The sequence below is a fragment of the Anthonomus grandis genome, chromosome 4 (genome assembly GCF_022605725.1).
Source record: "Anthonomus grandis grandis chromosome 4, icAntGran1.3, whole genome shotgun sequence".
Lineage (NCBI taxonomy): Eukaryota > Metazoa > Arthropoda > Insecta > Coleoptera > Curculionidae > Anthonomus > Anthonomus grandis.
The window spans coordinates 37,432,660-37,450,014 of NC_065549.1; the positions used below are offsets into that span (position 1 = coordinate 37,432,660).

The 17,355-nt window shown below is 34.3% G+C and overlaps 1 protein-coding gene across 2 annotated transcripts in view; it reads left to right on the forward strand.

Annotated features, from left to right (window-relative positions):
* The window catches only part of LOC126735171 (dynein regulatory complex protein 10-like), a 73,108-nt gene that overhangs the window by 48,826 nt on the left and 6,927 nt on the right, over window positions 1-17,355 (forward strand). For both annotated transcript variants that reach the window (XM_050439118.1, XM_050439119.1), the window contains exon 4: window positions 14,414-14,549. In XM_050439118.1, coding sequence (XP_050295075.1) covers window positions 14,414-14,549 — 136 coding nt within the window. The remainder of the gene's footprint in view (window positions 1-14,413; window positions 14,550-17,355) is intronic.

The following is a 17,355-nucleotide window of genomic DNA, read 5'->3' on the forward strand; positions in this document are numbered from 1 at the left end:
TAGAACATGCATTAAATAAAGGAATGTCTTATTCTGTCATTAATTCTTATAGGTCGGCTTTAAATCTTATATTTTCTCCGAAAGAACAAGATTTAAAATGCATTAATAGGTTTCTCAAGGGTGTGGCAAATATAAGACCGCCGGAGCCGAAATATTCGTACATCTGGAATCCGGATTCGGTACTAGCAGTTTTGAAAACGTGGTACCCATTAAATTTCTTGAATATCGAAAAACTAACCTATAAACTTACTTTTCTAATGGCAATTGCATCCGCCAGTAGAATACAAACTTTAACTAAAATAAAAATCGGTAACATATTAAAGAATGAAAATAAAATAGAAATAAAAATTTCAGATAGAATTAAAACATCAGCCCCCAATAAAATTCAACCAGTTTTAATATTCCCATTCTTTAATGAAGCACCAGAGTTATGCGTGGCACACACTATAGAGGCTTATCTAGAAAAAACTGCACAGTTTAGGAATAATAACGAATCACTGATCCTAACACATAAAAGACCATTTCACCCAGCAACCTCACAAACCATAAGTCGATGGCTGAAAGCAGTGTTAAAATTAGGAGGAATTGACACTACAGTTTTTTCTGGTCAAAGCACTCGACACGCATCAGCTTCCGCTGCTTCCAGGAAAGGGGTGAATATTGACCTCATACGTCATACGACCGGGTGGACGCCGTCCTCCAATACATTTTTCAAATTCTATAATAGACCCTTAATTAAACCCAGAGAAGAATTTGCTAAAACGGTGCTATCCACCGAAAAATAATGTTGCATAAGATTATTAAAATTCATCCTTATTGGAACAAGCCTTACATATTATTATTTATAATATTTAGTCTAGGGTTATATAAGTATTTATATAATGTACATATAAAACTTTAGGTTTAAGGATCCAATATATGTAGGTACATAGGAACATACCAATGTTGCAGATTAATTTAGTATAGGTATAAGAGTTAATTGTTAAATGCCAATAATTACTTAAAAGATGCATTTACGCATTTATATAAGTAATCTTATATTATTACTATTACTTACTTCATAAGTTTATTAAAACAATACATGTCATAACTAGGTACAATTTGTTAGATAAATTAAAATTTCGCCACTACAAAATTGCCTTTTACTCTAAACATCTACATTGTTGTAATTATATCAAGGACAAGCGAAGGAAAATTATAAGATCAATCGACTTACCTGAAGAAAGATTGATATTAATTTTTCGAGCTTGTCCGTAGATATAATTACAAACCCTCCCACCACTTCCAAGCACCCAGAAGCAATTTTGTCCACCAACCAACGCCAACGGAAGGAATTCCCAGCGATAAGGCAGGCCAACAATAATGCAAAATAAACATTTTTTGCTCTGAACGTCGTGCCGAGAAACATGATTCACGGATACTACATTGTTGTAATTATATCTACGGACAAGCTCGGAAAATTAATATCAATCTTCCTTCAGGTAAGTCGATTGATCTTATAATTTATTGCTACAAGTATTTAATCAATATCATAATTTAATACGTCAATTTCCTATTTATAATTTTAGTTATTTTTTGTTCAGTATTTTTCAGTACCTTTTTTGGTTATTAAATCGATATAACTCGGTTAAGGCTGATATGCCTTAGGTAAAAAGGTTCATGAACTTTCCCCTGCGTAATACAAATATATACTAAAAACTTTAATAATTGCAATTTATTTTTCAAGTGCTGAAATCTACCTAGTAACTTAATCATAATTTAAATGTTACTTTTGACAAACTTATTTTATTTATTCATATTTTAAATCATAATAAATTATTAACATTTAACAGATTAGAAAATAAGGTGTATACATATCTTTGATATAAATATAATTTGGTTGTATTATTAAGATATTTTTTTTGCCTCTTTAAATCTACTTTATCCAGGGTCATTTAATTGTTAATTGAAACCTATATACCAAATCTTTTTTCTTAGTTTTATTACATTTATAAAAAGAAAAAACTAAGTGGCGCCCTCTTATTTAATAGTTATAATCAAGTTTATATTCTTTAATAGCCAGTCATAAGTGAACCTTCGAACAATCCCAAGCCTCCAATAATTCTGAGCTACCGTCTGCAATTTCTTGGCAAAATAGTAACACTGTAAAGTTAACGCCACAATGTTTACAAAAGGAGTTACGCAGACAGGGGAGAAACAACTACAGTTCTCGGCTGCATTTGTGACAATGGCACCTTTATACCACTCCTAGTCATTTTTAAAGGTGTGCGTTGGAACCCTGATTTAGCCCGTGAAGCCATACCTAACTCATTAGTAAAACTGTCACCGAAAGGCTGGATAAACTCTGATATGTTTTTGGAATGGTATCAGTTTTTTAATAATTCCATACTAAAAGAAAGGCCCATAATTCTCTTGATGGACTCTCATGCTTCACATTTGTCATTGGCTGTTTTAGAATTAGCAAAGCAAAATAATATTTATCTCTTCATCTTTCCAGCACACACAAGCCATCTGCTCCAGCCACTTTATGTGAGCGTTTATGGTCCCTTAAAAATCCGCTTGGACTAACTGCTTAAACGATTAAATGAACAAAGAAAACGGTGAAAAACCTAGCCGTTATAACTTCAACGAAATATTTTCTATAGCAATGATTAAAAGTCTTACCCTTACTAATATTGAACACGCCTTTCGAAAAAGTGGAATCTGTCCTTTGAATAAAGATGCTATCTCACCCGAAGCTATAGCCCTATCAAAACTAACTGAGACTCTTCGAGAAAATCAATCAGTCGCTAGACTTGACGATATACTTCCTTCTGATCCTCCTTTGGAAAATTCCAGCACTGACAATTTATTTTTACTACCGTCTGCAAGTGCAGCGAGCAAAGTAAACCCGCGGGTTAAAACCAGAAACTCCTGTGCAAAATGGTTAACTGATCCTCACATACCAACACAGCCACAACCAGGACCTTCAGGAGTACTAAGCTCCAGAGGTTCTAACACGAAAAAGCGTGCATCGAAAGAAGACTCCAAACCAAAAAGCAAGAAAAAAGACGACTATGATGACTGGTATTACAAAAAATTACACCTAACGAGTTTGTAAATAAATGTTCTGATGAAAACGCCAGAATTCAAAGGGGTTGTTTTAATAGAAATTGATTTCTCCACATTTATTTCCAGTTGATTAATGGTAGAGACTTGAAACCTGATTTAGGCCCTACACTTTTTTAGCTAGTAAGCACTTTTTTAAAGTGTAGGGCCTAAATAGCCCATCAGGTTTCAAGTCTCCACCATTAATCAACTAGAAATAAATGTGGAGAAAACAATTTCTAATAAAACAACTCCTTTGAATTCTGGCGTTTTCATCAGAACGTTTATTTACAAACTCGTTAGGTGTAATTTTTTGACTTTACCTTGAACTGGAATGTCCATATAGAAAATAAGAATAATGGAATAATTTATTTATTTTTAAAAATTTTTTCCAACAAACATATTTTACATAGTGTATAATTACATGAAGGAAGGATAGCAACTCACAAGAAAAAAAATGAACTTATAAATCTAGCTAAAAAATAACAAAAGCAATTACTTATCCTACGCACTCAGCAATTGAGGCAGAACCAAGTGAAAAGTAAGACCTAATCCCCCGAACGTCAATGCCAACAAGGTCAACATTATTGTTAATCAAAAGTAGATTGCTTTCTCCCGTAATATTGTTTATTGAAGAACAAACAACCTCACTGACCAAAAATACCATGTGCAATTTATCCTTAAATTGAGGCTAGGAATAAGGAACTTAAGATAATTAATCAATGAAATACCTTTGTATTTAATGCTACTTGCAATAAAGTATAAAAACAAAACTGATTGCATCTTTCGTCTTTGCTGTAATACGTAAGACACTAAGTATGGGTAAGCATTACGCTTTACGCGTTCTAAAAATAAGATCTATATTAACTATTTATGGTGTCTATATTACAAAGGCATATTAAGTTGGGATCGCACCAAGGAGTTCTTAGGAGTCTCACCAAATTTTATAAGCGGTATTTGTTATCATAACATAATGATTATTAAACTTTAAGTTTGCCTGAAAGTTAACACTGAGATGTTTATGGAATTAGCTACCGAGAGGATGAGAAAGCCAAAAATAGTGCGTTATGGGTACAGTGTTCTTTTTGCTGCGTTTCATATCACACAAACTGTCAATCGAGATCATCAGACGATGAAGACATCTTTATGTGCGACGGTTGTATGAGCATCGTTCAACTGTTTCAGAATAATGTTTGTTATATATACTAATAACTCAATGTTTTCTTATGAATGATACTTTCAATAATTTTATTTTTTACTGGTTCTAATTCCATATCACCAAAATACCTCTCCACTATCACCAAATAAACTTAGCTATAATCAAATCACCTAACCGATTGGTATTTTTTTGAGTATATGTTTTTCTGTCAAAATTGACATTATTTTAGCATTTTTTGTAAATGAACAATTGTGTAAAACATTGAACTTTTGGATAGAACGGTCAAGCAAATTATATTATCTTTAGAAATACAAATTGCTCACGTTTAAATAAAAATATCACCGACTTATCTTACCTTAACTTATATGTATTGCAACAGTTAAACATGATATATATTTTAAAATTGACGCATCGGAATGAATATTTACAGCTATATATCTTAGAATCAGCATAAGTAGAAAGTCTAAAGTTGACATACATGAAAAGTATTTTTTTTAATTTAAGAATTATATATATATATCATTGACGAAAACAAAGGAAACACAAAGCACGGTCTCACAACATATAATCATAAGCTACTTGTTTCGCTCTAGATAGAGCAGCATCAGGCCTTTAAGAGCTAATTCAAACTTCACACTACATACATACAATAAACAATAATTATTTGTTTATTTATTGTTTTCGTTATTTTGTATGTTGGTCTCTTTGAGAAGAATCGATGAGATTTTTGTATTTATATATCATTGAATTTAGTAATTTGATGATATCCTATGGAAAGGTATACATTGGTTCCAAACTTAAGTTTTCCTGCGTGGTTAAACTCTGAACTGTGTAAATAATTTATACAAAAACAAGTTTTACAGACAATTTACACAAACAAGAAATGAAGTGGAATGCTTACTATTGTGCTCAAAAATTAGGGATTAGTATAAGAATTTAAGAACTTTGTCTTATTTTTCTCATAATCAGTATGTAAATAACTAATATGTAAGTAACTAGTGTTTACGGAAGCTATATTATCAATCATGTCTGAAAATTTTCTTTTGCTAGATCTTATGATGTGTGCAGATATTCTATTTTTTTTGTTGAAATTGTGGATCAAGTACAAAAATCACTAACTAAGTTAATCTGTGAACCAAATGGAATTTCTTTTGTTTTACGGGTTAACTTAGTTTTCCATAAAGAAATGTTTGTATCTTCTTCCCATTGCTAGGAATATTTCCCTTGCAAACATCTTCAATAAGTAATTGTCAATTGGTTTAAATCACTCACATTTATGCAAGTTCTTACGAAACCAATTTTTGGGGTCTATCGAGTTTATCCAAATTGGGTTAACTATCATCTGCTTATTGTGAATCTTCGTCTCCTACGCATGAGGAATCGATTGCTCAGTTAATTTGCTGTCTTTTTAATGAAGGGGACTCGGTCAAACATAAAAATTTGAGTCATGTTTTCGGAGTTTCTTTTGATGTACCGCGAAATTCCCATTGTGTAGCTCTTCTTTTTAACTTATTCATATTGTTTGTTTTGGGCATTGTTACCTCCGATAGTTTATTTCTGTCTTTTTTGGATAATTTTAAAATCTATCGTCAAATTTCTAAAATCTTCTTGCCTCTGTAAAATCTTTAGGATGCTGCTAGCATCAAGAATCTCGGAATAGAGTTTCCCTCTAAATTAATTTTACCAGTCTCAAAAGCGACAAGAATCCGTTGCTCAATTTGTAGAACCTCAGTAGTTATATCCGTAAATACCTTACGGGCACTATACTGTCCAGTGTTAAAATCTGCTTGATATATACCGGTATAGCTTAGCGACGACCGGTCCCAGGATTTACATGTAGTTGCGCCCTTCCATATAATTATCGGGCACGAACGACTCTGATTGGTGCGATAAAAACAAGTTTGGCGGCTTGATTTTGTCTTTGTCGAGTCGGGATCATCTTACTTTCGACCGCTGACTGAGCGTGACTTAGGTACTGGTTAATTCTGTTGCTTGTTAATAAAAAAAAAACATGTCTACTTATACTGTTGAGCAAAAAACACAAATTATAAATTGGTTTTATTCGGGTAATTCAGCCGCGGATATTGTCGGTAGATTTGCTTTTGAATATCCAAACGAACCCATGCCGGTGCGGCAATCACGGATAACGGCTCATTGCAAAATTGATAGGGATGGAAAATTTGATGGCTGTGTGCAAGATTGTAGTAAATGCCTTCATAATATCGAAGCGCCACCTATTCGACAGTTGGGGCCGGAAAGGGAACTTCGAGATATCGCTGTTTGCAGTGTGTTATGCTGAGGTTAACTGAGGAGGTTGGGTGCAAAACCAATATATCCAATTTTAACCGAAAATCGTTTTTTGACGGTTTTTGGCTCTTTGTTATTATTTCTATATGTACATTTATTTGTTTGGAAGCAAAACCGAATAAATCCCATTTAAAACGTTAAGTAAACTTCAACATTTGGAGCAAAACTGGAAATATTCAAATTTTGATTACAAAAGCGGATATATTCAAATAAACAAGTTGTGCGTATTCTATTGCACTTTTCATTATCTATTCTAGTCGTTGTTGTTTGGACGTTGAGTTATAATCCCACGCGCTTTTAACTCCTGTCAGACTAGTCAAATAAAAGTGTTCTTTTAGTGTTTTAAGTTGAATTTTGTATTTTATGAATGAGAAAATAGACTTATTAAGGAAGGAAGTCATGGAAGTAGAAAAAGAAAATGTCGCGAAAGCAAATGAGAAGTGCGTAAGAAGCAGAAGTAAGGTTAGATGCTTCTTAAAAGCATACTAGGAACCAATAGGAATCAATTAGCATTTTTATGTAATTTAGGTATTTAGATCGTGATCCCAATTGTAAGGTCTTACACGTCCTTGTCGCCATGATGATAAGAATGCAGTAAACTGAGTATGGAGGATATATTAAAACACCGAAAACAGTTCTATAACAATAAAGAAAAAGTCCAATAGAATATGTTTTTATGTAATTATATATCTGTTTTGCGACATAAATTACGCAGACAAGATAGAGAAATAAAAGAAAGGAGCACAACCGTTTTTATATGTTAAAGTCTAATAAAAAAATGGTTAGGGTTTCTAAAATATTTTTCTCTACTGTTTTTGGCGTAACTAAACATAGATTAATCACCGTCACAAAAGTTTTGATGGAAGGAGGTGTTCTAAGGGAGAAAAGGGGAGTTGATAGAGTATCTAAGAAAACTACTTTAAAGAAAGAAAAAGTACAAAAATTTATTAGTAACTTGCGAGGTAAAGAAAGTCACTATAATAGAAAGAAATCAAATTGTATATACCTTTCTGTAAGTTTTTCTGTGGCAAAGTTGCACAAAACGTATAACAGGCAATGTGATCCAGAAGACCATGTAAGTTACGATATGTTTAAAAACATATTTTTTAATGTTGGATTTTCATCTCCTGCATCAGATGTATGTTCCAAGTGACCAGGTTAAAAGAGCAAGTGAAACACACAAAAGACATTGAGACAAGACAAAACTTTATTATGGAATATTGCGTTCACAAAAGAGCACTTTTCATGAACTTCCAAAGAAAATCCGGACAACAGCTTAACCTTTTGTTTCGACTATGACTTCTCGTGATCGGATATTCTAGATTGTAGATTGAGAAGGGAGTCGTTTCGGCTGATCCGCCGCTCAGCACTGCTACCTGTGAGATATTTTGTGCATAACTCTACTTGTCTTAGTTTGTCTCAAAAAGTCTTTGACTTCTGCCGTACAAAGCTATATTTTTGGGAGGTAGTTGTCCCACTTCTTGAGGTGTTGGTTGTACCCCTTCCAGGTACTTGAGTCTCTTGCAGAGTTGGGTCGGGCATTCACAGAGCAGGTGTTCTGCTGTTTCTGTGGCATTGCTGCAGAATCTACATTGGTCGTCCTCTGTTATACCTATTGCCTTTAGGTGATATTTCACTGGGCAATGACCGGTTAGGAGTCCGACTGCTGTTCTGATGTCTGATCTGTTTATGTCTAGGAGCTGTTCAGCTCTTTTTCTAGAAGTGGTTATAAACTTTTTTGCCTGTCTTAGTCCTGGTGCTCTTCTCCAGTGCGACAGCAATTGTTCTTTTTCCCACCTGTTTAGGTCTTCGGTGATGTGGGTCTTCATTAAACCACAGTATGGTTCTGGACCATAGTATGGTGTTTGACCCCCTTTTTTTGCAAGGCGATCGGCTTCTTCGTTCCCCTCTATACCCCGGTGGCCAAGTAGCCACATTAGTGTTACTTGATTGTTTGTTGTAAGGCGCTTTAGGGTTTGTTTGCACTCCCAGACTAGCTTTGAATCACATTTAAAAGCTTTCAGGGCCTTTAGAGCAGCTTGGCTGTCTGATAGTATAAATATGTGTTTTCTTTGGAGGCCTTGGTTGATGCACTCTTCTGCACATATGTCTATGGCAAGCACTTCACCTTGAAAGATGTTAGGGTATTTGCCCAGTGACTTTGAGATCTTAATGTTAGGGCCTGACACGCCCAGTCCTGCTCCTTCTGTTAGTTTGGAACCGTCTGTGTACCATAGCGATGCATTGTCGGCTTTTAGTTCTCCCATGATTGGCGATCATCTATGATCACTTCGCATGGAATTTTTAGGTCCAGCATGGCCGTTATGTGGTCACGTGGTTTGCTGGCATTTTCCAGTTTAATTTCTTCGAGGATGCGCAGGTGACCACTTAAATCCCCAGGCTTGAATTTGCCGGTTTGGAAAAGCCTGTGAGCACTGTTAATTGCCTCTTTTTTCACGCTTATGTGAAGTGGAGGCATGTTTAGCAGTGTCTCTAAGGCTGTGGTAGGACAAGTAGACATTGCCCCGGTTATTCCTAGACATATCAGCCTTTGGACTTTGTTTAATTTGGTCTGTGCGGTCTTCGGCCACCATACCAGCGAAGCGTATGTGATGATGGGCTTAATGACTGTTTGGTAGATCCAGTATACCATTTTCGGTTTTAGCCCCCATGTCTTGCCAACGAGTTTGCGGCATCGGATATTCTATGTCTGGATAGAAGATCTGGCGGGGGGAGGAGCTATTCAAATTGGCTCTGCATTGTTCAGTCATCTTCAAAACTTAAATTATGAAGGAATACATCTTCTCAGACTATTCTGCGATAGATGTGGGGTGCAGAATAAGAATTCGCATATTATTCATAGGCTAATATATTGGCTTAATAACAAATCCCCAGATCATTTAAAAGAAGTGGTAATAACTTTTCCAGTTCGAGGGCATAGCTTTCTTCCTGTGGACCGATCATTTGGTAGAGTGGAGAAAATCTTAAAAAGACATTACAACAAAAAAGACATTACAGAAAAATATGTTAATCATGAATGAATAATGAATCAAAGGGATTATTTTTTTTAAGAAAAGATATTCACTTAATTGATTGTATAGTGCCTTTTCTAAAATCTTAGAAAGCATAGGTAAAATACTGATAGGACGCAGTTGCATGATATTTTTTGGTAGTGGAATAACAAGTGCTTTTTTCCACATGTTCGGAAATACACCTTCTATAATGGCGTAGTTAATAACATGTGTTATATAGGATAGGATAAATGGAATGCATTATTTCAAAGACAAAAAATGTATACCGTCTACTCCAGTGGCTGTAGTTTTAACCAGCGATATAATCTTAAGTACTTGAATATCATTAATTGGATGAAAAATAAATCTTGATAGATAATTATTTTGGTTATAAAATTGTAATTCTTTAACATTTTCCGCAAGAGCACAGTTTCATCATGCCGATATTTAAGGGTGGCAATAGGGGGGATAAATATTGCCAGTTATCGTGGAGTATGTATTCAAAACTCATTAGCCAAATTATTTGATAGTTTGGTTTGCGGTCAGCTAACATAGCAATGCAAAGGAATCATTAGTGAAAAACAGTCAGGACTCTCTTCTGGGAAATCCACAACCAGCAGTTTGGTTCAATACGAGTGTGATCTGTTGGGGGCTTTGTAGAGGGGGGTTTAGACTGAAGCGGTCTATACCGACTTCTCCAAGGCCTTCGACAGGGTGAACTTTGGTCTCTCGCTGGCCAAGTTGGAAAGTGCTGGTTTTCATGACTCCCTCTTAAAATGGCTAAAGAGTTTTCTGATAGGAAGCACTCAGAGTGTGAAGGTGCATGGTTGTACTTCTGCACCTACTAATGTAGTCTCAGGGGTTCCTCAGGAACCTCATTGTGCCCCTCTGCTCTTCAATCTATTTGTCAATGATATTGTTTATGTGATCAATCATAGTTCTGTAAGTATGTTTGCTGATGACCTGAAGCTCTACATGCAGATTAAGCAGGTGAATGATATAGCCAAACTTCAGGAAGACCTTGATGCTTTGTGTGAGTGGTCAGTGATGAACGGATTGAGGCTCAATATTTCCAAGTGCTGCTACATATCATTTCATAGAGGTTCGAAGAGATTCAATTCTACATATAGTATCCTTGGTAAGTCCTTGCAGTATGTGAATGTAGTCAAGGATTTGGGCGTGTGGTTCGATGAGCATCTGAGATTTGTCCATCACATCTCTAAAATAACTTTAAAGGGACTTAGAGTGTTGGGTGCTGTAAACGGGTATAGTTCACATCTCTCTCTGCAAGCCTATAGACTTCTTTATGTCTCACTGGTTAGATCTAATCTTGAATTCGCTTCAGTAGTGTGTTCTCCTCTATATCAGAATTCAATAGATATGATTGATAGAGTGCAAGATGGATTTTTACGGTGTGCTGCATTTAGAATGGGCATTAGCTTTGACGAGTACCATCGTGAGGACATGAGAGTAAGACTTAACCTAGATACATTGGTCAAAAGGCGTGTGAACGCTGATCTTTGTTTTGTCTTTAAGCTGGTTAATGGCATGATTAATGCTCCAGACCTTCTTTCTAAAGTGGCTCTCAATGTTTCAATTAGAACTCTATGCAATTTTGACCTTTATCATGTTCCCATGCACAGAACTGAATATAACCGGCTTTTTTCCTATCGATAGATCTCTGATGAGTGTCTTAAACGCTTATCACATTGATTCATGTAGTAGTTCACTGTCCGTTTTTAAGAATAGCCTGAGCAGACTATGGCTGTAATGGTGTCAACTCAGTTCTTAGATATATATATACTCACTAGGTTAACTTATCTATTATGTAATAATCTATTTCGTACATTTATTTTGTAAAATGGGTATTCCTGTAAATTTAATAATAAAAAAAAAACAAGAGTGGGCACTGAATTTAAAATATGCGTATTAACAGTTTTAACATTTGCCTTTTAAGTTTAAGTCTTCTAGAATACTGTTGTTTCTATTAAAGCTTATATTTAAATTTTTTTATATGGGCCCAAAGATCTTTAGGATTTTAGTTATCAAACTTATGGAAAAAGAACATTTTCTCCTCTGTTCTGATAGATGTAGTAAAAATTTTTCTAAAACTTTCATAGTTTATCCAGTCAGCCTTGTTTTCTTAATACTTTGAGAGTGCCCTATCCCTATCTTTTTTAATAGCTCTAAGACTATCAGCAATTAAACCATGGAGCATATTTTTTAGTAATTCGACGTGTAATATATGGTACATGTAAATCTAATAAGATTAGAAAGAAGGAAAGAAAGAAAATGTGCTATATTACGTAAGAATAATCTTGTGTACAAGCATCCTACAAGCTGAAAAAACAAAACAAAAATACTATTTCAAAAATTGACAAAACAATGAAGAAAATTTAACACAAGAAGACAAAACTTTTTGAATATACTTGAATTAAAGATAACTAAATAAAACAATCAATTACTAAATAAAGGTAAACTTGTTGACAAAACTAGAGAAGAAAAAAGGAAAAAAAAAACTTTCCAACATGTCCAAGGTTAAAACCTATCATTAAAAAAGTCATCCAGGTTATAATATGCCTTAGCCAATAAAAGCGTCTTTAATTCTCTTTTAAATTTCTTAATATCCGATATATGTCTAACACATAGAGGAACATGATTGTAAATTTTTTTACTTATGTAAATTAATGAGTTTTTGGTAAGGGAAGACGTAGGAATAGGTAGGGGAACATCATTTACACGACGAGTCAAATGGCCAGTGTCAGAGGGTAGTTTGGGAATTTTGTGAATAAGAGCAGCTGTTTCTAAGATAAAGAGTGAAAAAAGAGTTAAAATTTTTTTAGAAATGAAGAGGGGTTTGCAAGAATCTCTTAACTTAGCAGAACACAGGTATCTAACTGTTTTTTTTTAATAACAAAGATAATGTTAAGTAACCCCTTATTGGTTAAATCCCAAAAAGGCAAGCCATACCGAATATGAGATTCAATAAGTGAAAAGTACACTGAACGTGCAACCACCCCTCCCAGCTCTTGTTTTGCCATTCTTACTGCAAAACATCCAGAAGATAATTTCCCAGCTAAATGTAGAATATCATCTTCAAACCGAAGGCGACCATTAATGGTAATTCCTAGGAACTTGCAGCACTCTTTATTCTACAAGAGGGAATTTCCGTCAAACATCAGACCCTGAACATCGCACTTAAAGCCCATAATAGACGTCTTTCTTACATTAAACACGAGCCTGTTGGAAGCACACCACCCTAATAAAATCTGGAGGTCTTCAAGGATACAAGTCTTAATATAATCAGAATTTTTATGGCTCCATAGTATGGTGGTATCATCAGCAAACTGAACCACCTTGCCCTGCAGTTTCATTGAACTCAAGTCATCCACATACAGTAAAAATAACAGTTGTCCTAACACTGAACCCTGGGGAACGCCGCATTTTAGGGATCTAGAAGCAGACAAACGCCCAGACACTGTAACCTTCTAAGTACGATTTGATAGATAGGACTCAAGCCATCGCAATGCTACGCCCCTAAAACCATATTTATCGAGCTTAGATAACAGTATTCCATGATCCAAACAGTCCAATGCTTTGGATAGATCACAAAACACTGCCGCCGATGACTCTCCAGAATTTAAGGACACATAGACGCTCTCCAAAAAGCTAAAAACAGCATCATGAATCCCTTTACCGGCTTGAAATCCAAACTGATTTGCAGACAAAATAGCATTATGATGTAAAAAGGACAAAATTCTGCTTTTTGCAAGTTTTTTAACTATCTTAGAGAGGGTAGACAAAATAGAAATGGGACGAAAATTACAAGGCTGATCCAAATTTCCACCCTTATGAAGAGGGATAGCCACTGCCTCTTTTAAACATGAAGGAAAAATGCCAACATGTAAAGAATTGTTTATGGCAGAAACTAAAGCATTTAAGGCTAAATCAGGCAAAAAGAGTAACAACCTCGAAGATATCCCATTAGCTCCAGATAATTTATGGTTCTTTAGGCGTTTGATTTAATTTTTTACTTCAGTAAGATCGACAGGATGAAAGAAAAATGAATGCTCAACCGACACTTGTAGAAGATAGTGTAAGGGATTCAATCAATGTTACTAAGAATGCCATTGAGCAAGATATTAGGTATATCACAATAATAGTCGCTTAAAATGCCAGGTCTTAACTCCGGTTCAGATACTTTTCTATGGCAATGTCTAAAATCATTAATAATCGACCAACACTCTGTTTGCCTATTTGATGACATATTTAAGCGATCCCTATAATAATTAGATTTTGCTGCTTTAATTATCTTTCTGTACAGACTACGGTATTTCTGATGATATACAAGGATATTTTCATTTGTGGTATATTTACACAATTTAGTCAAAAAACGGAGGTTTTTAGCTGAAATTGGAATAAAACCCATGGTTTTCATTTCTTAGTTTTAAGTCTCATTTTAGGAAAGCACTGATCTTATCACCCGTGATCTTATCACACAGAACTTGAAAAAATAAAGTAAGTGGGTCAGAAGCCGTTTCAAGTGCATTCCAATTTACCGAAGCTGTAGCAGCAGAAAAAGTATTGAAATTTCTCCTGCTGATTATTATTTTCATTTATGAAAGCTACCTTACTATCAATATCTTTTATGTTATATATATTATTCCAGGGTATACACATTAAATCTAAATAAAATTTCCATAATACCTTTTTTTATGATTTCTCCTACTTATACTCCTTATACCGCGTACTATATAGTAAAAATGAGTTTATGCTTTAATATTACTAATCAATTTTCAATATTATAAGTCAGTTATTAAGAAATGTTGATGCATTTTTACAATTTTAGATCTTAAAACACAACTAGAAACTCAAAGAAATGACCTTGGAAATGAGCTGCAGAAAAATATTGAAGTCTTAGAAAAGTATAATAATAAAATTGCTTCCATTCGAGCAGAGGTCCGAACTAGAATTGAAAAAAAGATGTAAGTAGCGATGTTTATTTGAACGAATACATAAGATAAAACATTTTTTCTGTAAATGGAGGAAAGATATATGAAATAAAATTATATTAATTAAGCAACGACACCTACAAGTTGTAAAGAGGGAAGGCGTGTTAATTATTGTCTCGAAAGCTTGAAAAGTTTTTACAGGCTGTATTAGGAATATAAAAACAATCCCGTTCTTAGTCTAGTATATAGTAGCCTATTTCGCAAGAGCTTTTTATTTCTATCGGCATTATTAGAGCATGACATTACTCTGTATCGCTTAGTAGCCTCCATAAATCTCGCAGTCTCCCAGACCCTAAAAATGGATCATAAAATTCTTGATTTTTTGTATTTCTTTTATTAACTGTGAATTTCTAGACTGCGCTCTATTTTAATTGTCCAGCAAATGCTGTTTTTGTAGCTTCCTTCATAGCTCGATCCGATGTTTCATTGTCCATCATTACGCATCCTGAAATCATGCGCATCTAGTTATTAGGATATTATTAAAGCTACCTTATTCATTTACTTCTGTCCGTACTTTCTCACTTTCTTTTTTTTGTTTTCCTATAGGAATATAGACTAAGGAAGTACATATATTTTTATTAAATTAAATACGACAAAGGTGTATATCTAGTAAATAATCTTTGAACTCAGTTTAGAACTAGTTTTGTCTTACTCTCCGTTAGATATGATAGAGTTTTCCTTTTGATTTTTTTAAATTTATTTATGGATGTCCTATTTCTTCTCAAACATCTATGCTTTTAATTTTCTATCAGCTTCTGCATTTACTAAATACAGGGTTTCCATCTATAACCTGACACATTTTAACAACTTATAAGTCGAGAACGGAAAATGAAACAATGTGCGGTTTTCACAGAACTTCATCAATATTTTTAAAGTTTTTTTTTTTGACAGTGTTGCCAAGTTTCAAAATTTACCTGAAATAGGAGGAAAAAAATTGATGATTTTCAAAGGCCGATTTGTCAAAAATTTTAAATATAACACCCTGTACTTTTTAATTTCACATGAAAGCCTGTTAAATCCCCTTTCCGAAAATGTATAAATTGTCTTAAATTCATAATTTTTTTTTACAGAGCCAATTTTAGTAAATGACATCTTTTTGAAAATTTTCCTGCAATACATATTTGGTGATTGATGAACATTTTCTGGTAATTGCCTATGTATCGCTTTGGCATGATCAAAATTAAATAATTTGCGCTATTGCCATGTCTATAAAAAGTATTTATTCTATGTATTGAATTACAACTATTTACAACAATTTTAACAACAAACAATTGAAGAAATTAATTTTAATGTATAACTAATAATTTAGCTGCTGAATATGACCCCCATTTTGCTCGGAAGACAAATGTAGACGGAGAAATAAGTTGCCGAACGTGTTTTGTAGCATTCGCGGTGTAATTTGGTTGAAAATGTTTACTATGTTGTTGCGCAATTCATCCAAATTTCTTGGGGTTATACAACGTTTAATAGAAGTAACTTATCTCATGAAGGTACTATAAAAATATCTACTAACAACGATTTTTTAATAGTTACCAAGTTTGATAATCTGCTCTCGGAAAAAGTATTTGAATTTTCTATTATCTATCATAAGAATTATGATCTCATGAATCAATGCTCAATGCTCAAGAATCTCCCCAGTAGATTTTCGACTCATTTGATATAGTAGACCATGAAACAGTATTAACAAACTTTGTGCTTCAAACACATGCAAAAATCCCTCACGAAAATTGAGCCGCATTTTTTCTTACAAAAATTTTCTAAATTTGAAGAACCTCTGTCTAACAACTGACTTGAATATTCTCTCTGGCGATATTGATATCGAATTCTCTTCTTTTATATTGATACTTCTCTTCTCTGGTTTAGCATTTAAATCTTTTCCTCTTAAGCCTGCCAAATATTAAAAACATAAACCTTGGCCCACGATAAGCCTATGTCTCTTAATTAAGTAAAACTCTACAGAAAAGTTTACCATAAGATTATAAAGGGTGCCAAGGACATTTAACATATTAGGAGGTTGGTTAACTCCGGTAATCTTGCCAAACAAACGTGGTTTATTGTAAATGATTTAAGAAATAAGGCTCCCACATCTAGCAACATCTCTACTTCACCGTACAGCCTAACCAGCAGAGCTTAGCAGTACAATTAAAGACATTAAAAACAAATCTTCATCGGGAACTGATGGACTAACACTAAAAATATTTGCAAACCTGCCGGAATGCACTTTAAATCATCTTGCTACTCTTATTAGCCTGTCATTCCAAAATGTAGTTTTTCCGAACTGTCTTAAGTCTGCGATAATTATTCCCTTGCATAAAGGAGGAGATAAACAGGAAGCTTCGAACTATCGCCCAATTGCACTTCTCTCCACGCTGTCGAAAATCATTGAACGATTAGTTAAAAAAAGGCTCCTACCGTTTCTGTCCAAATATAAAATCTCACTCCTCATCAGTTTGGACTTTTGACTAATTGCACAAATGATGCTATGTTTTCTCTTTTTAATACTGTGTCTAGAGTACACACTTGAACAACCATCATTCAATTTGAGCATATTTTTAAGCTTCAAAAAAGAGCTGTTCGTTACTATTTGTTTAATCCTAAGCACGTTACAGCTACTTCAGAAGAGCCACTTCGCAGTAACTCACTAAGGAACGCAGAACATGATCTTTATCTTCCAACCCCTCGCTCAGACCTAGTCAAACAATCGATTTTGTATAATGCGAAAAAATGCACAATCATCTGCCATTAAAAATAAAGTTCATACCTTCCTTTCCCTCATTTC